This window comes from Hemiscyllium ocellatum, chromosome 45 (genome assembly GCF_020745735.1).
Source record: "Hemiscyllium ocellatum isolate sHemOce1 chromosome 45, sHemOce1.pat.X.cur, whole genome shotgun sequence".
Taxonomy (NCBI): Eukaryota; Metazoa; Chordata; class Chondrichthyes; order Orectolobiformes; family Hemiscylliidae; genus Hemiscyllium; species Hemiscyllium ocellatum.
Genome location: NC_083445.1, coordinates 11,273,064 through 11,298,711, shown reverse-complemented (window position 1 = coordinate 11,298,711; position 25,648 = coordinate 11,273,064). Strand labels below are relative to the sequence as shown.

The following is a 25,648-nucleotide window of genomic DNA, read 5'->3' as shown; positions in this document are numbered from 1 at the left end:
GACAAAGGGTCAATTAGACTCGAAACGTCAGCTCTTTTCTCTCCGTACAGATGCTGTCAGACACGCTGAGATTTTCCAGCATTTTCTCTTTTGGTTTCAGATTCCAGCATCCGCAGTAATTTGCTTTTATCCCATCTATCCAATCTTTCTCAAACCTTCCACACTCGGCAACATCCTGGTAAATCTCTTCTGAACCCTCTCCAGCTTCATAATATCCTACTTATAACAGGGAGACCAGAGCTACACACAGTACTCCAGAAGAGGCCTCACCAATGTTCTGTACAAACTCAACATGACAACCCAACTCCGATACTAGCTTAGTTTAAATGTCTTTCCGATTAGCGTAATGACCAGCAATTCCTTCATTAAAGCAAGTTGCTCTCTTTGCTCATTCTCACACACCAATTTTGTACCTTTGCTAACTTTCCATTCTCGAACAGCACTCCCTGATAACCCACCTCAGATATCCCGCCGTCCAACCTGAAGATCTGGCTGAAGAATGATCGTTCCAAACTTCAAACCTGAATTAGGTTCACTTGCTGAAGGAGAAAGGCGGGTCATGGAGGTCACTCAGAGTGACGCACTCACAAAACGAGGACCAGTGTGAACAAGGCTTTAGTAAGCACGGTGTCATACCAATATCAATAATGATGTGATCTAACATTCCTGTTATCACTTCTCCTTTACTGGTTAATTGCAGCTACAACTTTGGTGGAGGGTAAGGGAGGAACAGGAGGAGTTTACACCTGCCTGATTAGTCAAAAAAAAATTCCAGTAGAACTCTAACTAAAATACAACACAGGCAACACTGAATATAATATAAAACAAATGTAGCCACCGAGAGGTTTGGACTGGGAACACAGAGTAGCCTTCGAAAGCCAATGAGGTAAATACATACAGGGGGCACCGATATGGGGAGAGAGTGGATTTAGTATTCAAGAAAGAAAGACATATTTTGCTGAAGGTTTTAATCAGGACAGTTCACTTGAATACCAACGCAAGGGGAATACCAAAATTTGTACTGCATGAGGTGGAAAGTGCTGACTGGTGGGTAAGCATTCTCTGGTTGGTTGTACTGCAGGAGGGGGGAGTGTTGATTGGTGGATAAACAGACATTGCTGTGAAGAACGTGCCAGTTGATGATAATTGACAGTTAACTGCCACTCTTTGTTTAGATTTGAAACGGGATGGGGTTGCCATTACCCTGAGAAACAAACTGTCGCCTATTTTGTTGAGTTGAAAAGGGGTTGAACTGATGTAGCTTATAAAGGTGTTTGTTATTGATCGCCAGATAGCTATCATTTTAAAAACGTTGTGAGTGCACTTTGAAGTTTTAGTACATTTGACTGGATTGCTGGGGGCAATTGTTAATGTTTAGCCCTTAGTCAGTATAGCAGCTTAGGAACATTAATTACCTCTTAACGCCGTAGGCCATGTTAAGTAAATTGTCCAGCCTGTAAAGGAGAAGGAAATGGAAGGAAGGGTGGATGTTAGTACTTATGAAACAGTAGCCTTTATTTGAAGAGAGAGAAAGAAAGAGAGAGAGAGAGAGAGAGAGAGATGGAAAGACAGCACAGCAGATATACAACATCAGGTACATGTCAACCATATAATGAAACAATTCCAATCATGCCCTTTCCAATTATGCCAGCAATATGAGACTAAGATGACTGCTGAATTAACATGGCACAGAAAGCCTGATAGGGATTGTCAGAGTTTGGCTGTCTCATTGCATTAGAACTTGTAATTGAAAAATTGGCTCACTGACTGTAACTTGCCAAATTATTTCTTGTCAAGTGCATGTGTGTATTTTCTCACAAACAAAGACTGGATTTATAAAAAGAAACAAGTTTAATTTTGTACCAGCTTGGGCTCGATATTTTAGTTGGCACAACAGCAGATTATCACTCTCCTACATTTGACTGCAGGATAAGTCAAGAGTTCAATGTCTAACCCTTTCTGTTCCACGCTGCCTCCCCCGCCCCCCCCCACCCCAAGCACACACTCAGAAACATAATCAACACCAAGATACATGTTCATCCAAAGCAGACACAAGATTCCTAATCATTTTGCTTTACGGCACACTGGCTCACAGTGCAAGAGTCATTGGTTCAATTCCATCCTTGGGCGACTGTGTGGAGATTGCACATTCTGCCCGTGTCTGTGGGGGTTTCCTCCCACAGTCCAAAGATGTGTAGGTTAGGGTGGATTGGCCATGCTAAATTGCCCATAGTGTTCAGGGATGTGTAGGTTAGGGTGGATTGGCCATGCTAAATTGCCCATAGTGTTCAGGGATGTGTAGGTTAGGGTGGATTGGCCATGATAAATTGCCCATAGTGTTCAGGGATGTGTAGGTTAGTGTGGATTGGCCATGCTAAATTGCCCATTGTGCCCAGGAATATGTAGGTTAGGATGGATTGGCCATGCTTAATTGCCCATAGTGCCCAGGAATGTGCAGGTTAGGGTGGATTGGCCATGCTAAATTGCCTATAGTGCCCAGGGATGTGCAGGTTAGGGTGTATCAGCCATGCTAAATTACCCATAGTGCCCAGGGATGTGTAGGTTAGGGTGGATTAGCCATGCTAAGCTGCTCAAAGTGTTCAGGCATTTATAAGTTAAGTGCATGAGTGAGGGGTTAATGTAGGGGAATGGGATGGGTGGGATACTCTTTGGAGCGTCGGGGTGTAGACTTGTTGGGCCAAAGGGCCTGTTTCCACACCGTAGGGATTCTATGATAAATGCTGTGAAAAGCAGGGCTGCAGTGTACAGAACCTCTGTCTTCTCATTCCATGCTGCATCTTCATGGTGTGGATGGCATGGGCAAGGTCAGGGTTTGTTGCTTATTCTTAATTGTCCTTGGTGAGTGCAGAAGAGCGTCTCCTTCACCAGCTGAAGATCTGCCAGTGTCCTCAAGAGGGCAGAGTAGAGTCAAACTTATCAATATTGGGAATGGAGTCACGTACAGGTTTACCTCCCTAAAAGGCCTCACTGTTAGCAAGTTATTTCCCAATTTTTATTTTTAACAACACAATTCACATCCTCAAGATTTGAGCTGGATTATTAACTTGTATGTTGGTACCGTGTTTTCTACATGTTGGCACTATGCTTTTTGCATGCTTTCTGCATGTTAGCACTGTGTTTTCAGTATCTTGGCATGATGTTTTCTGCATGTTGGCACAACGTTTTCTGTTTGTGGCCACTATGTATTCTGTAATTTTTTTTTCTGTATGTGGGCACTATGTTTTTCTGTGTATTCTCTGTGTGTCGGCACCATGTTTTCTGTACATGGCCACTGTGTTTTCTGCATGTGGGCACCATGTTTTCTGTATGTTTCTGAACATGGGCACTGGACCACATGCAGGTCTGCTTCTCAACCTCTCCCCTCACCTGAGGTATGGTGACCTTCAGGTTAAAGCACCTCCCAGTCATCTCTCTCTCTCTCTCTCCAATGAAAGAGCAATCCTCTACTCTGGTAGGACCATGATGACCTTCCCTTCACCCTTACCAGGCTACGCACATTTTATCTGGGTTCAACTGACTGCACTGCACAGCAAATTTTCCTTGGTACTGAGCAGTAAAATATGGGCAGAGTTGGCAGCAGATCACTGAGAAACAAAATATTCCTGAATGTGTCAATCTGTCAAATTCTTGTACAGCAATGCTAAAGCTTAAGGATTTTCTGAAAAATCAATGTGGGGAAAGGAGTCCTTCCCTTTGTGTGAGCTGGCAGAGGTATTATTTATAAAATGATGCAGCATAGAAACAGGCCCTTCAGCCCACCATGTCGATGCTGTATCATGAATACCAAACACCAATCCCATTTATCTTCCCCTTGGTCCACAATTTACATGTTTAATTTGCCTTGGAGCAATACAGAGCTGACACTAGCTTCTTCAGTATGCAGGGACCTTTTTTCGTTGGTTTTACAAAGTTTTAAAAAGTCTGCACACCACACTTCCAGCAGCTTTCTGTCGCCTCTGCTCACTTCTGTTCCCAGTCCGTACCCAGTTTCTAACCAGTCAGATATGGTGAGCTTCAATACGCAACAGACCTTAAACTTTGATGAAAGGAGTCCTGCTGTTCAGGCTTTCCATTGCAAGCCTGTTCAGCTCATCGACTCTGCTCCACCATTCAGTGAGGTCATGGCTGATCCTCAACTCCACTTTCCTGCCTTTTTCCCGAGCTTGCACACATCCAGGGTGAGGATGCCAGGAGCTACCTTGATTAGAGAAACACAATTCTATCCAGAATAGGAAGAGGCTCCTGATTGGTTGGCGCGCAGAAGGACTAAGAGCAGTGAGCTGGCCTTCTGCAATTCTCAGACTAAACTCCCAAACCGATCAGAATTTCCTAGCATCCCTACAGTGCGGAAGCAGGCCATTCGGCCCATACTGACTGTCCTAAGAGCATCCCATCCAAACCCTTTCTACCCCTTATTCCCTGCATTTCACACGGCTAATCCAACTAACCATACCCCTGGGCAATTTTAGCATGGCCTAATCTGCGAGAGGAAACTGGAACACCTGGAGGGAACCTGGTCAGACACAGGGAGAATGTGCAAATTCCACACAGACAGTCGCTCGGGGCTGGAATTGAACCTGGGGACCCTGGAGCTGTGAGGCAGCAGTGCTAACCACCGAGTCACCGTGCATCTACCTACCTGGTCTGAGAATTGAGACAAAGAGGGCAATTTCACATTTATAGTGCATTTGCCAGATTTCACCTGCTCACTCAACCTCTTTACATCTTTAGCCTTCTTAGGGTTCTCATTGCATCCCAATTTCCTACCTTACTTTGTGTTCACCAGCAAATTTAGCTACCGTATCTTTGGTCCCTTCATCCAGGTTATTAATATCAATTATACAAAGTTTAGGCCCAGCACTGATCCTTGTGGCACATTACATCTTGCCAAAGTGATAATTAAACATTGATGCCTACGCTGTTTCCTATTGGCCAGCTAGTTTCCTATCCGTGCTACTCGCTATACCATGAGCTCTCACTTTCTGCAAAATGCATTCTGGGAATGCAAATACGTGGCATCCACCAGCTTCCCATTATCTACCTCACAGGTTACGTCTTCAGAGCCCTCAAATAAATTTGTTGAACGTGAATTTACTTTCACAAAACCATGTTGACTCTGCTTAATCACCTTGAATTTACCTAAGTACTCTGTTATAATGTCTTTAACGATAACTTCTAACATTTCCACTCTGAAAGATATTAAACTAACTGGCCTGTAGATTCCTGCTTTCAGTCTCCCTCTCTCTTTTTGAATGAAGATGTAAATTTTGCCATTTTCCGAAGCTTCCCCAGACCTAAGGAATTTTGGAAAGCATCAACCGCTATTTCCATTATGAAGCTGCAAAATGTAGATTTCAATTGATAAATGGGAAGCAATTCCCTGACTGTCTGAATGCGGCCTGGCCTTTAAGAGGCTGAAGAGCTTAAGTTCAATAATTTTGAACTGAAGATGATGGTGACGCTGATAAGTGAGATATTAGAGTTGCAGGTAAGCTCAGAGGCTGGTAGAGAAATCATTGCTGAAAGGCAGGACACGGTGAAAACCCTAAACTGCTGTTAATTACTGAGATAACTGCACAGAGGCCGGAATCCCGTCACCAAGTCATCCTTTATTTACTCGTGCGGAGTACACTGCGTGGAGCTAGCCAGCTCAGAGTCCGTGCCCTGAACTGTGGAGATTCTAATCTCCTGGTTACATTGGTCAGCCAGGGCTCTCGTGAGTGACCCAATCCCAGTCAGTAAACTCATAGTCAATGAGGGCCAACTTGGTTCCATTCATTACAATCAACAAACCCAAAATGGCACACAATCCCACAATGTTGGATTCCTACTGGAGTCTTTGATTTGCAAAAAGAAATGGCTCCCTGTTATTAGCTGTTCAGGGACTACTATCAAGAGATTCTGACTGCAATCAAAATATTTGGGAAGTAAATGCACTTTATATATAAAGTCCTGGTTCACCCTGTGGTTTTTACTTGGGGCCAAATTCGTTCAAAGTGATCAACCTCTGAACGATGTTCCAAATGTTGTTAAAATGCCAAGATGTTGCATGCTGGGACTGCAAGATTCTAAGTCCCCGGGCCATCCAGGTCAATTCAGCAGTCATGGGAATACGAATCAAACTCTCAGCTGGCCCCCTTGAAGTGGTACACGATGACAATTCTGGTTGCTGTGGCAAGGAGGCATCCCACAATGCACAGGGTCAGCAAAGACAAGCAGGAGTCAATCATGGCGTCTTACCTGAATCTCTGTGCCTGGTGATGCAGGGGTCCCGGGTACCGCCGGCTTGTGGACTGGTACAGCTGAGAGAGCAGTGCCTGGCCCGTCTTTTGGCTGGGATTGTTTGCGAACTTGACCGTGATGGGCTCAGTCGCCCCTAGAGGTTTCTGTCCATTCAGTCCCTTGATAGCTTCCTCCGCCTCTATCCTCTTGTCAAATCGGATGAAGCCAACCCCTCGAGAGACGCCTAATTGGGAAAAGGTGAAAGGTCACCATTGAGAACCAGTCTGCAGTCACACAACCTGAAAGACTCGCTATCACTTACTCTCTCGGAGTGAAATGCTGCTTTTACCACTTTCCAATTTATTCCTCTTCTCTCTTGCCTCTCACTTTGACTCAGTTTCGACTTGAAATGCTGAGGGTGTACTGCACTGTCAGAGGTGCCCACTTTTCAGGCAAATCTAGGCCCAGTCTGAGATCCCGCGTTCACAATCTCCTGGCAATATTTATCACTTAACTTCACTCATGCACTGGTTGGGCCAAAGGGCCTGTTTCCACACTAGGGAATCTATTCTAAAAAAAAACTAATCTCATACAGGTAAGATAAAAGTAAAATACAGCCAGGTGCTGGAGATCTGAAACAAAAAAAACTGAAATTGCTGCAGAAACTCAGTGGAGAGAGAGAGAGAAACCTTTAATGTTTTGAGTCTAATATGATTCTTCCTCAGGAGAAGATTGCTCTTCATATTGGACTCAAAATGTCAACTCTTGTTTCTCTCTCTCTAAACAGATCTGCTGAGTGCCTCTCGCACATTCTGCCTTCATTTTTACGAATACAGTCATAGAGTCATACATTCAGTCCAACCCGTCCATGCTGACCAGATATCCTAGATTAATCTAGTCCCATTTGCCAGCACTTAACCCATATCCCTCTAAACCCTTTCTATTCATGTACCCATCCAGATGCCTTGTAATTGTACCAGCCACTGGCAGCACATTGTCACACTGTGGTTGGTGGGAGCTTGCTGTGCTGAAATTTGCTGCTACACCTTCCGACATTACAGTGCAGAGGAACTAAAGTCCTTTGGGATTGCACGAAGTCTCAATCTTGCCAAGGTTTGGATTCTACAACCACCGATTGCTCTCCTAGTCAATCTGTGTGCCTGAGCTAAAGGCATGATGGTCATTCAACTATTTGGAATGCGGTCGAAGAGATACGTTCATTGTTTACTGGATGTTCCCATTTCCATGATCTTTTAGTGGATGAGGTGTGTGTTTCTCCAGGTTTGTGTTTCCCTCTCTATCCCCAACTGCAGCATCTCTACCGCAATGGGAAAGGTGATGGCCAAGTGGTATTATTGCTGGACTGTTAATACAGGGACCCCAGGGGACCCAGGCTCGAGCCCCACCACAGCAAATGGTGGAACTTGAATTAAATTAAACAAGCTTCGAATTAAGAGTCTAATGATGACCATGACTCTACTGCCGACTGTTGGGAAGACCTATCTGATTCACTGATGCCCTTCAGGGAGGGAAACTGCTATCCTTACCTGGTCGGGCCTACATGTGACTCCAGACCTACAGCAATGTTATTGACTCTTAACTGCCCTGATGAAGGGCTTATGCACAAAACGTTGACTCTCCTGCTCCTCGGATGCTGCCTGACCTGCTGTGCTTTTCCAGCACCGCACTTTTCAACTCTTAACTGCCCTCTGGGAAATTCAGGATGGTCAGGCCTAGCCAGTAATGTCCTCATCCCGTGAATAAATAAATAAATAAACCTCAAAAATCGAGTTGTCGAACCAGGGAATAAGGACTGAAGAGAGTTGCTACTGATTTACTGTCAAAGTTTCTCACAGAGGTGGAAATATATAAAGATACATGTTGTTAAATTTCTTTCACAACCATTCGCGGGATAAGGGCGTCACTGGCTAGGCCTACATTTATTGCCCATCCCGGATTGTCCAGGGAACAGTCAAGAGTCAACCACATTGGTGTGGGTCTGGAGTTACATGGCGACCAGACCGGGTACGGACATTAGTCCTCCCTTCAAGGACACGAGTGAAGCACATGGGGGTTTTCTCTGACAATCAGTTGATGGCCATCATTCGGTGCGTAATACCAGACTGCTTTCCTTATTGAATTCAAATTTCACCATCTGCTTCAGCAGGATTTGAACCCGGATCCTCAGATGGTTATAAAAACTGAAAGAACTGCTGGATGCTGTGAATCAGAAACAAAAAAATAATTGAAATTTCTGGGAAAGCTCAGCAGGTCTGGCAGCATCTGTGGAGAGAAATCAGAATTGACGTTCCTCAGAACTGACCCAAAACGTTAACTCTAATTTCTCTTGGCAAGGTTTGTAGCTCAGGTTGAGGTTTAGGGTGTGGGTTTGCTCGCTGAGCTGTAGGTTTGATATCCAGGCGTTTCATTACCTGGCTAGGTAACATCATCAGTGGTGACCTCCAAGTGAAGCGAAGCTGTTGTCTCCTGCTTTCTATTTATATCTTTCTCCAGGCTGGGGTTCCTGGAGTTTGTGGTGATGTCATTTCCTGTTCGTTTTCTGAGGGGTTGATAGATGGTATCACTCAGAAAACCACTCAGGGCCCTATTTCTCAGTAAGGGTGTAATGGCCCTGGAACGTGTTCAGAGGAGGTTCATGAGAGTGGTTCCAGGAATGAAGAGCTTAACATATGAGTAACGTTTGAGGACTCTGTGCTTATGCTCAATGGAGTTTGGAAGGATGAGGAGGGATCTAATTGAAACATATAGAGGCCTGGACAGAGTGGATGTTGGGAAGATGTTTCCGTTGGTAGGAGAGACTGGGGCCTGAGGGCACAGCCTTAGAGTAAAGGGAAGACCTTTTAGAATAGACAAAAGAGAAACTTCTTCAGCCAGAGAGTGGGGAATCGATGGAATTCATTGCCACAGAAGGCTGTGGAGGCCAGGTCGTTGAGTATATTTAAGATGGAGATAGATAGGTTCTTCAGTATCAATGGGGTCAAAGGTTATGGGGAGAAAGCAGGAGAATGAGGATGAGAAGCTTATCAGCCATGATTGAATGGCGGAGCAGACTCGATGGCCTAATTTCTGCTCCTACGTCTAATGGTGTCAATCAAGTGAAGCTAACAATTCATTTCAGCAACAGGAACTTCTGGTCTTGGCTAAATCTGTAAAATGAGGAAAGTGGAAATCCAAGTGCCAAGTTGAGTGGCTGAGGGGGGTTGGTATTGAGTTGGCATGGAGGCTACAAGTGACCATGTTAAGGGGGTGGTAGAAGGGTGAGATGGTGTGAGGGCTAAAGGGTCTCACTGTTTTTATGACTGGGAAGACATCACTGAGGAGAGAGAGAAGCTCCTTCCAACCGGCTGTCCTCAGCACTTGCCCAACACTGTGGCAGCATGGGAGCCATTTCTGCTGTTAGAGGGTCCAACTGTATCACACCTCTGCCTAAACCCCCTCCCATCCTTAAACATGGCTCGATGTATCAAACTGAGGCACGTCCAGCAGTATGGGAAATTTCCTCAATAGTAGAAATCCAGCCCTCAAGTCATTGTGGCACTTCAGGAGGCAATTTGGCCCGTCGAGCACATGCCAACCATATTACTGTTTTGTACATTGTCTTAAATGTGAGATTTTGCAGTTTGGAAAGACAAATCAGGGCAGGACTTATACACCTAGTCATAAAGTCCTAGGGTGTGTTGTTGAACAAAGAGACCTTGGAGTGCAGGTTCATAGCTCCTTGAAAGTAGAGTCACAGGTAGATGGGATAGTGAAGAAGGCATTTGGTATGCTTTCCTTTATTGGTCAGAGCACTGAGTATAGGAGTTGGGAGGCCATGTTGCATAGGCCACTGTTGGAATACTGCATGCAATTCTGGTCTCCTTGCTATAGGAAGGATGTTGTGAAGCTTGAAAGGGTTCAGAAAAGATTTGCAACGATGTCGCCAGGATTGGAGGGTTTGAGCTACAGGGAGAGGCTGAATAGGCTGGGGCTGTTTTCCCTGGAGTGTCGGAGGGTTACCTTATAGAGGTTTATAAAATCATGAGGGCCATGGATAGGGTGAATAGCCGAGGTCTTTTTCCTCAGCGTAGGGGAGTCCAAAAGTCGAAGGCATAGGTTTAGGGTGAGAGGGGAAATATATGAAAGGGACTTAAAGGGGCAACTTTTTCACACAGAAGGTGGTGCGTGTATGGAATGAGGAAGTGGTGGAGGCTGGTACAATTATAACATCTGGATGGGTATATGAATAGGAAAGGTTTGGAGGGGTGTGGACCAAGTGCTGGCAAATGGGACTAGATTAATGTAAGATATCTGGTCTGCATGGATGACCTGGGCCGAAGGGTATGTTTCTGTGCTGCACATCTCAATGACTCTATCTTTTTGAACGTCAAAAAAGTTTAATTGCCTCAGATTCAATGGTTCCAGTTGACTACCAATGCTTGCTGAGGGCCCCCATGGGACTTCAGTCCAGTGTAGATTCCTAGGGCTCTGTCAAGTATGGGAGAATGGTACATTTGTTAGACTCAATATAGGGTGTTGCCTTTCGCCTTGACTACATCTCATGCAGGGTTGTAAAAATTGCCACTTGCAATCCAACTGTACCAGGGTTGGGAGGGGACTGTCAATTTTGATTTGATATTGAAGCTTCTTCTTTGTTTCTGGTTAGGTTGGGCTGTTCAACCGTGGAAGGAGATGCCTGACAGAGGACTTCATACAAGGGTGAAGGTTGTTGACATATATGAAGGCAAACATTTGACACAGCACATGACAGTCCTGGTTCAAACCCAAGGGAGGTCAATATTTTTAGTTCTCCAAATAAGCAATGATTAATCATTGGGTGTAGGAGTTAAAAAGGCATGTAAGAATTTGACAACATTGCAATGAGTCAGAAGTTGATAGGCAAGGATACTAACTCAATCTACTTTGTGATCTTCCAGTAGTTGACAATAAAGTATACTTTCACCATGGTGGTAGTCATGAGACATTTGGCAAAGGCACATATTGAAACTTTTCACCTTGCTCTCATCAGGACAGTTCACAAGAATACCAATTTCAGGGGAAGCCAATATTTCTACACTCACACAGTATAAATGCTGGTTTCTCTTTAAATTGGTTATTCTTGCAAAGGCTCCTGATGAGCACAAGATGAAAAGCTTTGGGCAAGTGCGTGTTTTAGGTGCTGCCAAACAACTTGCTGCATTCAATGGTGGAGTTTCTCTTTCAACTACGCTAGAAGGAACTGGACTGGCAGAATGGACATGATCTCCAACTGGTCAGGGCAGTCAGCGATATGTACATGCTTTACATTGAGGACAGACAAGCCCGGTCTGGGGGCTCATTGATCTATCAAGCTGCCCTTAGTCACTAACCATTGACTGTAGAGGTAGAAGGTGGGTCTTACCTGTGACTTGGTCGACGAGAATGCGTGAGGTGATGATTCTGCCGTACTGTGAAAAGAGTTGCTCCATCTCTTTCTGACTCATGGTCTTGGGAAGCCCACTGACGTAGAGATTGGCATCTCGAATAGAGGCAGAGCTGGGCCGGGCGTAGGAGACCTGGAAGGTGGAAATGGTGACACTCAAAATGTGGCCGTCTCAAATATTTCCAGTGAAGAAAGGGGCAAGGGGTGGGGGGGGGGGGGGGGGGGGCAATTTTCTTGTTCCTGGTCTTCAACTCAGAATAGTGCACTCATTTACGGAGGTAATGAGATGGAGGTCATTAGAATTAGAGGGGGGTCAATTCAGAACAGAAATGCGGAGATATTTCTTCAGCCAGAGGGTGGTGGGCCTGTGGAATTCATTGCTACAGGGTGCAGTGGAGGCGGGACGCTAAATGTCTTCATTGATAGATTCTTGTTGTCTCGAGGAATTAAGGGCTACGGGGAGAACGCTGGTAAGTGGAGTTGAAATGCCCATCAGCTATGATTGAATGGCGGAGTGGACTCGATGGGCCGAATGGCCTTACTTCCACTCCTATGTCTTATGGTCTTATGGACAGAGAGTCCTGGCTCCTCATTTTCACATGGAGCATGTCACTGATTGGGATGCAGAACCCGTTGAGGGTTAAATGGAACTGGTCCAGAGTTGCCTGAGAGCAGTTGATGCTTATTGGACTCTGTATTTAAGAGTTGGGATCACCCCTCCCAATGTAGGGTGGCTCAGTGGTTGGCACTGCTGCCTCACAGCGCCAGGGACCTGGGTTGATTCCACCCTCGGGTGACCCTGTGTGAGGGGTTTGCACGTTCTCTCTGCGTGGGTTTCCTCCGGGTGCTCCAGTTTCCTCCCACAGTCCAAAGATGTGCAGGTTAGGGTGGATTGGCCATGCTAAATTGCCCCATAGTGTCCAGGGATGCGCAGGCTAGGTGGGTTAGCCATTGGAAATGCAGAGGTATGGGGTTTGGATGTGATGCTCTTTGGAGGGCCAGTATGGGCCAAATGGTCTGCTTCCACACCATTCAGATTCTATGATTTCATTTCAATTTAGCCCCTTCCCTCTCTCCCTACCCTCGCTCTTTAAACACTGTATTTTTTTCTCATCAACCTGTTCAAAGATGCTATTGCACAGCTCTGGAGCAGTTGGGGCTTGAACCCTTGTCCAAGTGTAGGGACACTACCACTGCACCACAAGAGGGCCTCATTCCTTGAAAATTGCCCTTAAAGGACTCTGCCTGTAAATATTTGATTGGCTACATGGGCGATTACCAGGGGCGGTTAAAAGAAAAAATAGAAAATGAAACTCCCGGTGATTTTGATGGTGGGGAAGTACTTCAGCTGTGCGGAATAGCACTTGGAAGTCCATAAAAAAATTGTAAAGCAGACCCATTCCATTTTGGTGCAGCCCCTACTCTCTCTCCCTACCTCCCCCTCACTTTGATGGCTTGCATTGACCTTAATGCGCTTTGCATTTGATTGGCTGCAGTGGTGATCACTGATGGTACTTAATGGTTAAAAACAGGAAAAAAAATGTCATGGTGATTTGGTGATGGGGAAGTCGGTCAGTTGTGTGCAGTAACTCTTCTGGATATATAGAATAAAAGCAAAAGTTAGATTCTCCCCTTTCAACTCCATGTGGATTTAATCCCTTCTCATTTTCTCTCCCCTTCGTTGATTGGCTTGCTGGAATGAGATTTGTTATGTAAATTGGGAATTTTCTGGTAATGGATAAAGAAAACCATGGTGACTTGGTGATGGGGGAAGAAAAAACATTCAGTTATGTGTGGATGTAAAATAAAGAGTTGTGTTCTGCAATTGGCAATATGAGTGGCGGCTAATAAATTTTTTAAAAACTTGGTGAATTGGTGACACGCTAAAGAAAATGTGTTTAGTTATGCATAAGAGCAATTCTGGGGTAGAGTGCTTCATCTCCCCTCCCTACACTATTCTGATTAAACCTTCCCTCCCCTCCCCATATCTCTCTCTCAGCTTAATTGACTTCTATTGCCCTTAGAGGGGTTTGCACGTACATTATTCAATTGGAAACACAGGGTCATTTATTGATGTTGGGTAATAGATGAAAGAAAATACCATGGGGTCACTTGCTTATGGGGACAATGAAATGTTCAGTTGTGTGTAAAAGTACATCTGGAGAGAGAGAAAGATAGTTATGGTCTCAGTGGTCCAGGGATATGATTCCAGCCTTGGGATTTGCAGTGGTCTGGTACCTGAGAGGTTCTGTGTTCGAATTCTGGATTGTTTGACCTTGGTTTGGGGCTTTTGTGATGCAGTGGTAGTGTGTCCTGGCCTTTAGACCAGGAGCTGAAAATGTGTTGCTGGTTAAAGCGCAGCAGGTCAGGTAGCATCCAAGGAACAGGAGATTCGATGTTTCGGGCATAAGCCCTTCATCAGGAATCTCTAGACCAGGAGGCACAGGTTCAAGTCCTACCTGTTCCAGACATTTGTGATAGCAACTCTGAATACAGGGTTAGAAAATAAGAGTTGGGTCCTTCTCTGGACACCTCAAGAGAAAGAGATATGAGGCTGAGGTGCATTTTACCCTCCCTTGACTCCATTTTCAATTAGTCCCTTCTCCCCTTCCCTCTCTTCTCCTCCTTCATCTCTCGCATTACTGTTGTACTGCTCCCCCCAATGGCCAGTGCTAATAATTTGTTCTCTATTTAAATTTGTCAACTGGGAGGTGGGTTTACACACACTAAAGAAAAAAGAATTGGGTTCCTTGGGCCTATTCCTAGACCTGACAAAAAGTATATCTAACAACGGGTCCAGGCATGTACACATGACGTGGTCATAATTCCCCAAATACTCGTCTCTCTTTTGCAGTTATGGCTCCACCCATCCCTCTTTGGCGAGGGAACTACAGTGCTCACTGGTACCTGAAAGGTTCTCTGCCCAAATCCTGAGTGAGCGCTAATTGTTTGACTTCAGTGTGGGCTTTTGTGATGCCATGGTAGTATCCTCAACTCCAGACCAGGAGGAACGGTTCAAGTTCTACCTGCTCCAGATGTTGCTGATAGCAACTCAAAATACAGGATTAGAAAAATGAGAGTTTTGGGATTGCTTTTTGGAAATGGTAGGTTGGGGTGGCCATCTCCATCTCCCCTCCTCCGGACAGAACTATTATGGTTTAAATCCTCTTGTTTCCCCCCTCTGTGTTTTTCAGTTTCCTTGATGTTTGGTTATTGTTTGGGGGGGTGGTGGTGGTTGGGACAACACATGTTGGTTGTTCATTTGATTATTGGTTCATTTACAACAAAACAATCCAAGCGTTGAGTTGGTCCCTAGTGATGCATTGTCTTTTGAACAGAGGGAAAGGTGGAAACTGGGGTTTGTGTTATTCCTGATTTGGAGATACCGGAGTTGGACTGGGATGTACAGAGTTAAAAATCTCACAACACCAGGTTATAGTCCAACAGGTTTAATTGGAAGCACTAGCTTTCGGAGCGACGCCCCTTCATCAGGTGGTTGTGGAGTATAAGATCATAAGACACAGAATTTATAGCAAAAGATTTTACAGTGTGATGTAACTGAACAAACTGAACTTGCTGTTAAGTCTTTTACCTTTCGAACGGGTTACCAGTTTCGGTTCCTTAATGGTCCTGCTCCACACCCAGCTGATGAAGGAGCAGCGCTCCGAAAGCTAGTGCTTCCAAATAAACCTGTTGGACTATAACCTGGTGTTGTGAGATTTTTAACTTTGTGTTATTCGGTAGCCTTTTCCTACCTAATTCAGACATACAGGTGTTGGTCTGTGTGATAATGCTGTCACTTGAAAAAAAGTTGTTTTGTCCTTGGTATTTTTTAAAAGAGAGGTTGTAAAGGCAGAGGTGCCAAAGCGACTGGTTTTTACCAATGGAAGGGGAGTGGCCAGTTCTCCCAGGTCAGGTTTTAGATTAGATTAGATTAGATTAGATTCCCGACAGTGTGGAAATAGGCCCAACTAGTCCACACCGACCCTCCGAAGAGTAACCCACCCAGACCCATTTCCCTCTGACTAATGCACCTAACACTATGGGCAATTTAGCGTGGCCAGTTCACCCTGACTTGCACATCTTTGGACTGTAGGAGGAAACCCACGCAGACACGGGGAGAATGTGCAAACTCCACACAGACAGTTGCCCGAGGCTGGGATCGAACCTGGGACCCTGGTGCTGTGAGGCAGTAGTGCCACCATGTTGCCTGTTTTTTCTGGTTTTGTTTTTCAGCTGCAGTTGTCACAAGGTGTGTGAGGAGAATAGCAAGCTTCAATAAAGAATTCCTCTGAAACCTCTCTCTGGATGTTGCTGTCTCCTGCCTGGAAGAATCTGTGTTTGGATCTACCTTTTCTTTGCTAAGAAGTGTGTTTGTGGAATGGTGCTGTATTGGAATACTTAATTTGCAATAGTTACTGTGTCATGTCGATTCATTTTTCTAATTGTTGGGTTATTCTAAATTCTGCTTTCTTTTGTTTGTGTTTCATTCGCAGTGTTTAAATAAATTCTGTTTTGTTTTGTTTAAGGCTGAGCGGTTTGACATCTGCTTTTAAAATAAAAATAATCAGGGGCCACACTACCTTCATGAAATATTTTGAGGGGTGGTCTGTAACAGTCTGTGAACCAGAGCATATCATAATTTGTTTTCTCTTGGCTTCAACTGCACCTGATGATTACAACTACTCCTCAGCTCAGTGTCTGTAATAGATACTTAACCTGCCGAACGATTTTATTTTGTGAAGAGAGTGAGGTTACTGAAGCTTTACCTCTCATGTTCCTCAGGACGAATGCAAGAATGCCAATTTTTCAAACAATCACAACAATTCAAATGAAGGAGAGAGGGGTGCTGATTGGCTGGCCAGTTGATTTTTGACTGGATGAGGCATCACCATTCAGAAAAGAAGGCCCAACCTTTATTCCTTCCATGTCAGTTGTTGCCAGAGGGTTTGAAATGTGGCTTTCTTGCAATCGTCCTGATGAAGGCAAGGCAAAACAAGCTTCAGTGACCTGTCTCTCTCAGCGGGAACGCGCTGACTTTGGTTACATGTCGGTTTCCTGTAGCCTGGGAGTGCCACCATTGTAGGCCGGGGGCTGGTTGGAGCAGTCATTATGGAAGATAATACCCACTTGTGTCTGATATCCAGAGGCTCTGCACACAAAACGTCATCAGCACTTGGAAGTGACCTCAGTGTGGGCTATGGCAAGACAGCGTGCTATTTCAGGAACTGACCTCGTTTGTTACACAAGGGCATGTATGGTCTCTTGTCAGCTACATCCAATGTCATAAGAACATTGTGTCCCTCCTCCCTTTGATTAGACCCTAACAGCATTGCAGACCAACTTTGACAATACTTTCAAACAAATCTTTGAAACAGTTGAATATTATTAAATCCCTACAGTGTAGAAAAAGGCTATTAGGTCCATCAACTCTGCATCGAGCCTCCAAAGAGCATCTCACCCGACCCTATCCCCATACCTCCATGTTTCCCATCTAGTCTGCACATCCCTGGCTATACTATGGATAATTTACCGTGGTCAATCCACCTAACCTGCACATCCCTGTCTATGTAGGTTAGGAGGATTGGCCGTGGTAATTCCCTAACTTACGCATCTGCGGACGCTATGGGGAAATTTAGCACGGCCAATCCATCCTAACTTGCACATCTTTGGACTGTGGGAGGAAACCGGAGCACCAGGAGGAAACACACGCAGGCACGTAGGGTGGCATGGTGGCTCAATGGTTAGCACTGTTGCCTCACAGCGCCAGGGACCCAGGTTCAATTCCAGCCTCGGGCGACTCTCTGTGTGGAGTTTGAATGTTATCCCTGCGTCTGCGAAGATTTTCCCCCACAGTCTGAAGATGTGCACGTTAGGGTGGATTGGCCATGCTAAATTACCCCATAGTGCCCAGGGATGTGCGGGTTAGGGTGGATTGGCCATGCTAAATTGTCCCATAGTGTTCAGGGATGTGTAGGTTAGGGTGGATTGGCCATGCTAAATTGCCCCATAGTGTTCAGGGATGTGCGGGTTAGGGTGGATTGGCCATGCTAAATTGTCCCATAGTGTTCAGGGATGTGCAGGTTAGGGTGGATTGGCCATGCTAAATTGTCCCATAGTGTTCAGGGATGTGCGGTTTAGGGTGGATTGGCCATGCTAAATTGTCCCATAGTGTTCAGGGATGTGCAGGTTAGGGTGGATTGGCCATGCTAAATTGCCCCATAGTGTTCAGGGATGTGCAGGTTAGGTCCATTAGTTAGGAGTAATAGGGAATGGGTCTGGGTGGGATATTCTTTGGAGGGTCAGTGTGGGCTTGTTGGGCTGAAGGGCCTGTTTCCACACTAGGGATTCAACGAACGTGCAGAGCCCGCACAGACAGTCGCCCAAGGGTGGAATTGAACCCAGGTCCCTGGTGCCATTTGGCAGCAGTGAGCCACTGTGCCGCCCGAACAGCTAGCCAGCTGAAAGCTGTTGAACTCCCCACTCCATTTTATACATCGAGATGAAAGTTCTGTGATGACGCCGTGAATAAAGGAGGAGGTTAGCATCTTGCTTTTCGCTGGGTGCTGTTCAAACAAGCCATTAATTGCCAGCTACACAGAACAGATTGTGTAGCAGAGTCCTGCTGTAATGACCTACCCATAATCCCTCTCACACTCACTACACAAACCATCGCAATCCCAGGAGAATACTGCAGCTAATATTACCCTGGTAATGATGCAGTTCCTCCATCTGTCAGACAAACAGCTTTTTAAAGGGAACCTTGCCTCATCCAACACACATGAAAGACAAGCAAAGGCCCATGCTATGAACTCAGGCAGTCATTACAGCTACAACCCCCCTCCCACAGGATAGGTACAAAATGGTTCATAAATTAACCTTAAGGGAACTGCATTGCCATGGCAACCACCGACACACGAACATCTTCGCTCGCTGTCAAATATTTGGCCCCCGCGTCTTTTCACATTTAGGAAAGAAAAATTAAACAAGAACCAAAGCACAATGATTTCTGGAAATTGTTTTGTTTTTGTTGGGGAGGGGGGCATCTTGGTGCGTTGGAAATGAGGGGAGGGGAGGGAAGGGAAGAGTAGATGAAAATCCATCTTGCGTGAGATGCCAGCCATTTGTGTGTGTTTGTGTTCTCTCCTGTGAGTTAAAGGGTTGTGTGCATCAGTTGTGTGTGTGTTGGTGTGTGTGTGGGTATCAGTGAGTGGTGTGAGTGTATGTGTATGTGTGTGCAGGTGTGTGTGTGTGAGGGAGAATGTGTGTGCGTGTGCATGTGTGCATGCGCACGTGTGTGTGTGGGTGTGTTGGTGTGTGTGGGTGTGTGTGTATCTATGTGTGCGTGTGGGTGTGTTGATGTGTGTCTGTGTCTGTGCGCACGTGTGTGTGTGTCTGTGTGTGTGAGCGCGTGTATCTGTGTGAGAGTGTGTGTGAGAGCGTGTGTCTGTGTGTGAGAGCGTGTCTGTGTGAGAGTGTGTGTGAGTGTGAGAGTGTGTGTGAGCGTGTGTCTGTGTGTGTCTGTGTGAGAGTGTGTGTGAGAGTGTGTGTTTGTGTGAGAGAGTGTGTGAGTGTGTGTGAAAGCATGTGTCTGTGTGAGAGTGTGTGTGAGAACGTGTGTCTGTGTGTGTCTGTGTGAGAGTGTGTGTGAGTGTGAGAGTGTGTGAGAGTGTGTGTGAGAGCATGTGTCTGTGTGAGAGTGTGTGTGAGAACGTGTGTCTGTGTGTGTCTGTGTGAGAGTGTGTGTGAGTGTGAGAGTGTGTGTGAGTGTGAGAGTGTGTCTCCTTCTTATTTTCTCATGGTCTTTCAAGGCAAAAAAACCATCAGTGAGTCTGTGATTGGCTGTTGTCAGATTCACACAATTTCATGTCTCGGCCTTGGCAGGTGAATGACTGTGGTGGTGCCGAGGTTGCTCTGAGGACAGCGGATGAGGAGTAAAATGAGTGAAGCTTAAAATATCGTCGCCACATGGTTCCTCATTCTGACTCACCCTGTCCTCCCTCCCTCCTCTCCATCTCTACCTTCTGCTCTCCTGATCCTTGGTTGTTAACATTTCTCTCGAATCTTTTCGCACCGTTGCAATCTTCTTCAGCTTCCCTGTGTTCCTCAAGGCCTCAGCATCCTCCCTTACTCCCTCAGTTCTGTGCCTGTCCCTGGAGGTCTGACACTACCGTGATCGAGTATGGGGCCGAAACTCTGGGTTCAGGGCCCCACGTTAGGTCTATTGGATACACAAGACCAGCTTGTGAATTTTACCCCGACTATTGCCCAGAAGAGGAGCACAAGGAAAAAGTGAACAAGTCTTCCCTTAGAGTTCTTGGCAAGATCTATCCCATTGCTCAGTGCATGCCATGATTTCAAAAGGACATCCCTTCACCAATCACGGAGCTGCTCTGCCAATGTCGGCTGTGGCTTAGTGGGCACTTTCACCTCTGAGGTGGAAGGTTGTGGGTTCAAGCCCTGCTCTGGGGCCTAGTCCAGGCTGTGTTGAGGGGAAGCTGGAGGTGATGGTGAGAGGGGCAACTGGCTGGAAGGCAAGAATGGCAGGCTGGCCAAGTTGTTAATTTTACAACCAGCTGTGGGAAAAACCGACCGGGTTATCGTTTATCTTGTTGCTGCTTTGTGAGAGTACCCCTGTGCAGAGATTGGAGGCTGTCCTTTCCACATTAAAATGGCAACTACAGCCACCAATAAGCTGCAAACAATGGTGGAACCTCTTGAAGTTGTGAAAGGTATTTTGGGAACAGGAAGAGGCCCTCAAGGCTGATAGAGTCAGACACTATGGAAACAGATCCTTCAGTCCAACCCATCCATGCTGACCAACTTACCCAAACTAAACTAGTCCCACCTGCCTGACTTTGGCCAATATCCCTCCAAATCTTTCTTATCCACGTATCTGTCTCAACATCTTTTAAATGAAGGGTATGTAGGTTAGTTTGATCTTAGAGTGGGATAAAAGGTTGTCACAACATCAAGGGCTGAAGGGCCTGTACTGTTCTACCTTTCTAAATGTTGGAACTGTACCTACATCCATCACTTCCTCAGGCAGTACATTCCACATAAAAACTCCCCTCTGTGTGAAAAAGTTGCCCCTCAGGTCTCCTTTAAATTTTTCCCCTCTCACTTTAAAATTATGCCCTTTAGTTTTGAACTCTCCCTCCCTAGGGAAAATACCTTTGCTATGTACCTTATCTGTACCCCTCATGATTTTATAAACCTCTATAAGGTCAGCCCTCAACCTCCTACACTCCAACCCAGCCGATCCAGCCTCTCCTTATAGCTCACGCTCCCTAGTCCAGTAATATTCTTGTCAATCTTTTCTGAAACCACTACAATTTAATAATATCCTTACTATAACAGGGTGACCAGAACTGGACACAGTGCTCCAAAAGTGGCCTCACAACATCCTGTACTATCATAACAAGACAACCCAACTCCTATGGTCTGAGCAAAGAAGGTAAGGGTGCCAAACCCCTCTTTATCACCCTGTCCACCTGTGAGTCAACTTTCAAAGAATTGTGTACCTGAACCCTTAGGTCTCTGTGTTCAACAACACTCCCCAGGACCCTGCCATCGAGTGTATAAGCCTAGTCCTTATTTGTTTTACCAAAATGGAGGACCTCACGTTTATTCAAATTAAATTTCATCTGTCACTCCTCAGCCTATTGGCTTAATTGATCAAGATCCCTTTGAGATCTTAAATAACCTCCCTCCCTGTCCACCATACCACCAATTTTGGTGTCTCCATAGGCCTATACCTTAGCTTCACAAAACTATGTCTACCTCAGATTTAAAATTAACAACTGACCCTGCATCACAGCCAATTGCAGAAGAGAATTCCAAAACTTGCCGACCCTTCCTAACATCTTTCCCGAACGGTCCAGAGCTAATTCTCAGCCTATACCCATTAGGTCTAAAGTCCTCAGCTAGCAGACAGAGTTTATCGTTATCTACCCTGTCTTTTTTGTCAATGTCGAGTGGGGAAACAGACCCTTCAGTCCAACTAGTCCATGTCATGTTCCCGATCTAAACCAGCCCCACCTGCCTGCTCTTAGCCCATATCCCTCTAAATCATTTCTATTCATGAACTCGTCTAAATGTCTTTTCAATGTTGTAACTATCCACCACTTCTTCTGGCACTTCATTCCACATGCAAACTATCCCCTGTGTAAAAATGTTGACCTTTACATAGTTTTTAAATCTTTCTCTTCTCAGTTTAAGAATATGTCCCCTAGTTTTGAATTCCCCCACCGTAGGGGGAAAGTCCTTTGTCGCGCACCTTATCGAGACTCCTCGTGATTTTATAAACCTCTCAAATTCCAGTCCCAACCTCTTTATAAACCTCTCAAACTGCAGTCCCAACCTCTTTATAAACCTCTCAAACTGCAGTCCCAACCTCTTTATAAACCTCTCAAACTCAGTCCCAACCTCTTTATAAACCTCTCAAACTCAGTCCCAACCTCTTTATAAACCTCTCAAACTCAGTCCCAACCTCTTTATAAACCTCTCAAATTCCAGTCCCAACCTCTTTATAAACCTCTCAAACTCAGTCCCAACCTCTTTATAAACCTCTCAAACTCAGTCCCAACCTCTTTATAAACCTCTCAAATTCCAGTCCCAACCTCTTTATAAACCTCTCAAACTCAGTCCCAACCTCTTTATAAACCTCTCAAACTCAGACCCAACCTCTTTATAAACCTCTCAAACTCAGTCCCAACCTCTTTATAAACCTCTCAAACTCAGTCCCAACCTCTTTTTAAACCTCTCAAACTCAGACCCAACCTCTTTATAAACCTCTCAAACTCAGTCCCAACCTCTTTATAAACCTCTCAAACTCAGACCCAACCTCTTAATAAACCTCTCAAACTCAGTCCCAACCTCTTTATAAACCTCTCAAACTCAGTCCCAACCTCTTTATAAACCTCTCAAACTCAGTCCCAACCTCTTTATAAACCTCTCACACTCAGACCCAACCTCTTTATAAACCTCTCAAACTCAGTCCCAACCTCTTTATAAACCTCTCAAACTCAGTCCCAACCTCTTTTTAAACCTCTCAAACTCAGACCCAACCTCTTTATAAACCTCTCAAACTCAGTCCCAACCTCTTTATAAACCTCTCAAACTCAGACCCAACCTCTTAATAAACCTCTCAAACTCAGTCCCAACCTCTTTATAAACCTCTCAAACTCAGTCCCAACCTCTTTATAAACCTCTCAAACTCAGTCCCAACCTCTTTATAAACCTCTCAAACTCAGTCCCAACCTCTTTATAAACCTCTCAAATTCCAGTCCCAACCTCTTTATAAACCTCTCAAACTCAGTCCCAACCTCTTTTTAAACCTCTCAAACTCAGACCCAACCTCTTTATAAACCTCTCAAACTCAGTCCCAACCTCTTTATAAACCTCTCAAACTCAGTCCCAACCTCTTTATAAACCTCTCACACTCAGACCCAACCTCTTTATAAACCTCTCAAACTCAGTCCCAACCTCTTTATAAACCTCTCAAACTCAGTCCCAACCTCTTTATAAACCTCTCAAACTGCAGTCCCAACCTCTTTATAAACCTCTCAAATTCCAGTCCCAACCTCTTTATAAACCTCTCAAACTCAGTCCCAACCTCTTTATAAACCTCTCAAACTCAGTCCCAACCTCTTTATAAACCTCTCACACTCAGACCCAACCTCTTTATAAACCTCTCAAACTCAGTCCCAACCTCTTTATAAACCTCTCAAACTCAGTCCCAACCTCTTTATAAACCTCTCAAACTCAGACCCAACCTCTTTATAAACCTCTCAAATTCCAGTCCCAACCTCTTTATAAACCTCTCAAACTCAGTCCCAACCTCTTTATAAACCTCTCAAACTCCAGTCCCAACCTCTCCTTATACCCTCCCCATTCCTGGCAAAAGGCCTTGCTCAATCTGTTCTGAAATATCTCGAAGACTTTGATCAGATCACCCCCTTAACCTTCGAAATTCTGGAGAAAACGGGCCTAATTTGTGCACTTTCACCTCCCAATTTAACCTCTCTGGTCCAGGTATCATTCTTAGATGAATTACAGTGTGGAAACAGGCCCTTCAGCCCAACAAGTCCACATCGACCCGCCTAAGTGTATCCCACCCATACCCCTACCTTTATCCCTTCACCTAACACTACGGGCAATTTAGCATGGCCAATTCACCTGACCCGCACATTTTTGGACTGTGGGAGGAAACCGGAGCACCCGGAGGAAACCCACGCAGACACGGGGAGAACGTGCAAACTCCACACAGACAGTCACCCGAGTCGGGAATTGAACTCAGGTCTCTGGCGCTGTGAGGCAGCAGTGCTAACCACTGTGCCACCCACAAACCTATGCTGCACCCCCCTCCAAGGCCAACATATCCTTCCTGAGGTGTAGATTTTAGAGACACAAGATCATAGAGATGTACAGCACTGAAAGAGAACCTTCGTTTCAACTCGTTTGTGCCGACCAGACATCCCAATGTAATCGAGTCCCATTTGCATGTTTTATTCATTCACGGGGTCTGGGCATAGTTGTTTAGGTCAGAATTTATTGTCAGTTAATAGTCAATATGTCTGCCCCATTTTGTGTACTTGTCCCCTCTCACATCAGACAAAGGGGGCATAATGTGACCCACACCAGTATCTCCCAGACCAAGATGCCATGCATTAGGGTCAGCTACCCAGGTGCATGAGGTTGTAATTAAGTGGCGCTAGGAGCCCGGAATGTTCTGACTGTGTGCGTGGGTGGGCAGGGCAGGGCAGGGGAGGGGAGGGGAGGGGAGGGGTTCCCATCTGCTGCTCAGAGAGAGCCTAATTTGCAAAGCTGACTCAATTCCGGGATGACACCGTCCCAGAGAGCGGAGAAATGGGATTTGTCGCGCCAAGAGCTGAATCACACGCCGGCCATTCAGACGAACCTGTGACCGGGGGTGGTTTGCGGCTCACTTTCTCGCACGTGGGCAGCACCATATGTGAGACGGAAGACACTTAACAGCTTTCGGAGAACAATAGCCTGAATGCTGAAAAGCCCGTCTGTTCCCAAGTTGGTCCCGGACTTTGCCAGGATTAGGCTAATTCGCCAAATCCAGCCTTTCCCTTTGAGGAGGACAAAGACCCTGCCTGATTTGTAACACAACCCTCATTAGTTCGAGGAAGACAGCTCGCCTTCTGTGAAATAAAGGGGAAACGACTCCATTTCGATAGCGCCTACCAGCTCTTTTGGAGTGTAGCTGCTGCTGCGACATAGGTAGCCAATTGGTGTACAGCAAGTTCCCACAGGGTTCAGAGAAAACAACCAGACAATTTGTTTTTTATCGCTGGGGATGAAATAAAACAAAGGACCAAAGTTGATGGAGAATCTGGAACAGAAATTGCTGGAGAAACTCAGCAAGGTCTGGCAGCATCTGTGGAGAGAAAGAGAGGCGCACACGGGAATGTTTTGGGTCCACTTTAGTTCTGACTTGAAGTGGTGACTCTGATTTCCACAGATGTGCTGAGTTTTTCCAGCACTTTCTCCTCAAGCACACGGAGGGAGGCAACAGCCTAGTGTTGTTATCGCTGGACTGTTAATCCAGAGACCCAGGTAATATTCCAGGGAACTTGGGTTCAAATCCTACCACGGCAGATGGAATTTGAATTCAATGTGTGTCTGGAATTAAGAGTCTAATGATAATCATGTATCCATTGTCAAGGGCGACGGGGGGCTCAGCCTCCCAGCATCAGGGTCCCAGGTTCGATTCCGGCCTCGGGTGACTGTCTGTGTGGAGTTTGCATATTCTCCCTGGGTCTGTGTGGGTCAGGGTGGATTGGCCATGGGAAATTGCCCACAGTGTTCAGGGATGTGTGGGTTAGATGCATTAGTCAGGGGTAAATGTAGAGTAATAGAGAATGGGAATGGGTCCGGGTGGGATACTCTTCGGAGGGTCGGTGTGGATATGTTGAGCAAAATCGCCTGTTTCCACGCTGTAGGGGCTCTATG

At 45.6% G+C, this 25,648-nt stretch overlaps 1 protein-coding gene across 10 annotated transcripts in view; it reads right to left on the bottom strand.

Moving 5' to 3' along the window:
- The window catches only part of LOC132836036 (ELAV-like protein 2), a 98,213-nt gene that overhangs the window by 26,179 nt on the left and 46,386 nt on the right, over positions 1 to 25,648 (bottom strand). For 4 of the 10 annotated variants that reach the window (XM_060855242.1, XM_060855247.1, XM_060855244.1 and 1 more), the window contains exons 3-5: positions 11,645 to 11,798; positions 6,262 to 6,487; positions 1,416 to 1,454 (exon numbers count right to left, since the gene is read on the bottom strand). In XM_060855242.1, the coding sequence (XP_060711225.1) occupies positions 1,416 to 1,454; positions 6,262 to 6,487; positions 11,645 to 11,798 (419 nt within the window). Of the gene's footprint in view, positions 1 to 1,415; positions 1,455 to 4,723; positions 4,727 to 6,261; positions 6,490 to 9,605; positions 9,609 to 11,637; positions 11,799 to 25,648 lie in introns of all 10 variants that reach the window. The other 6 variants (XM_060855243.1, XM_060855245.1, XM_060855249.1 and 3 more) reach the window with 4 other exon arrangements.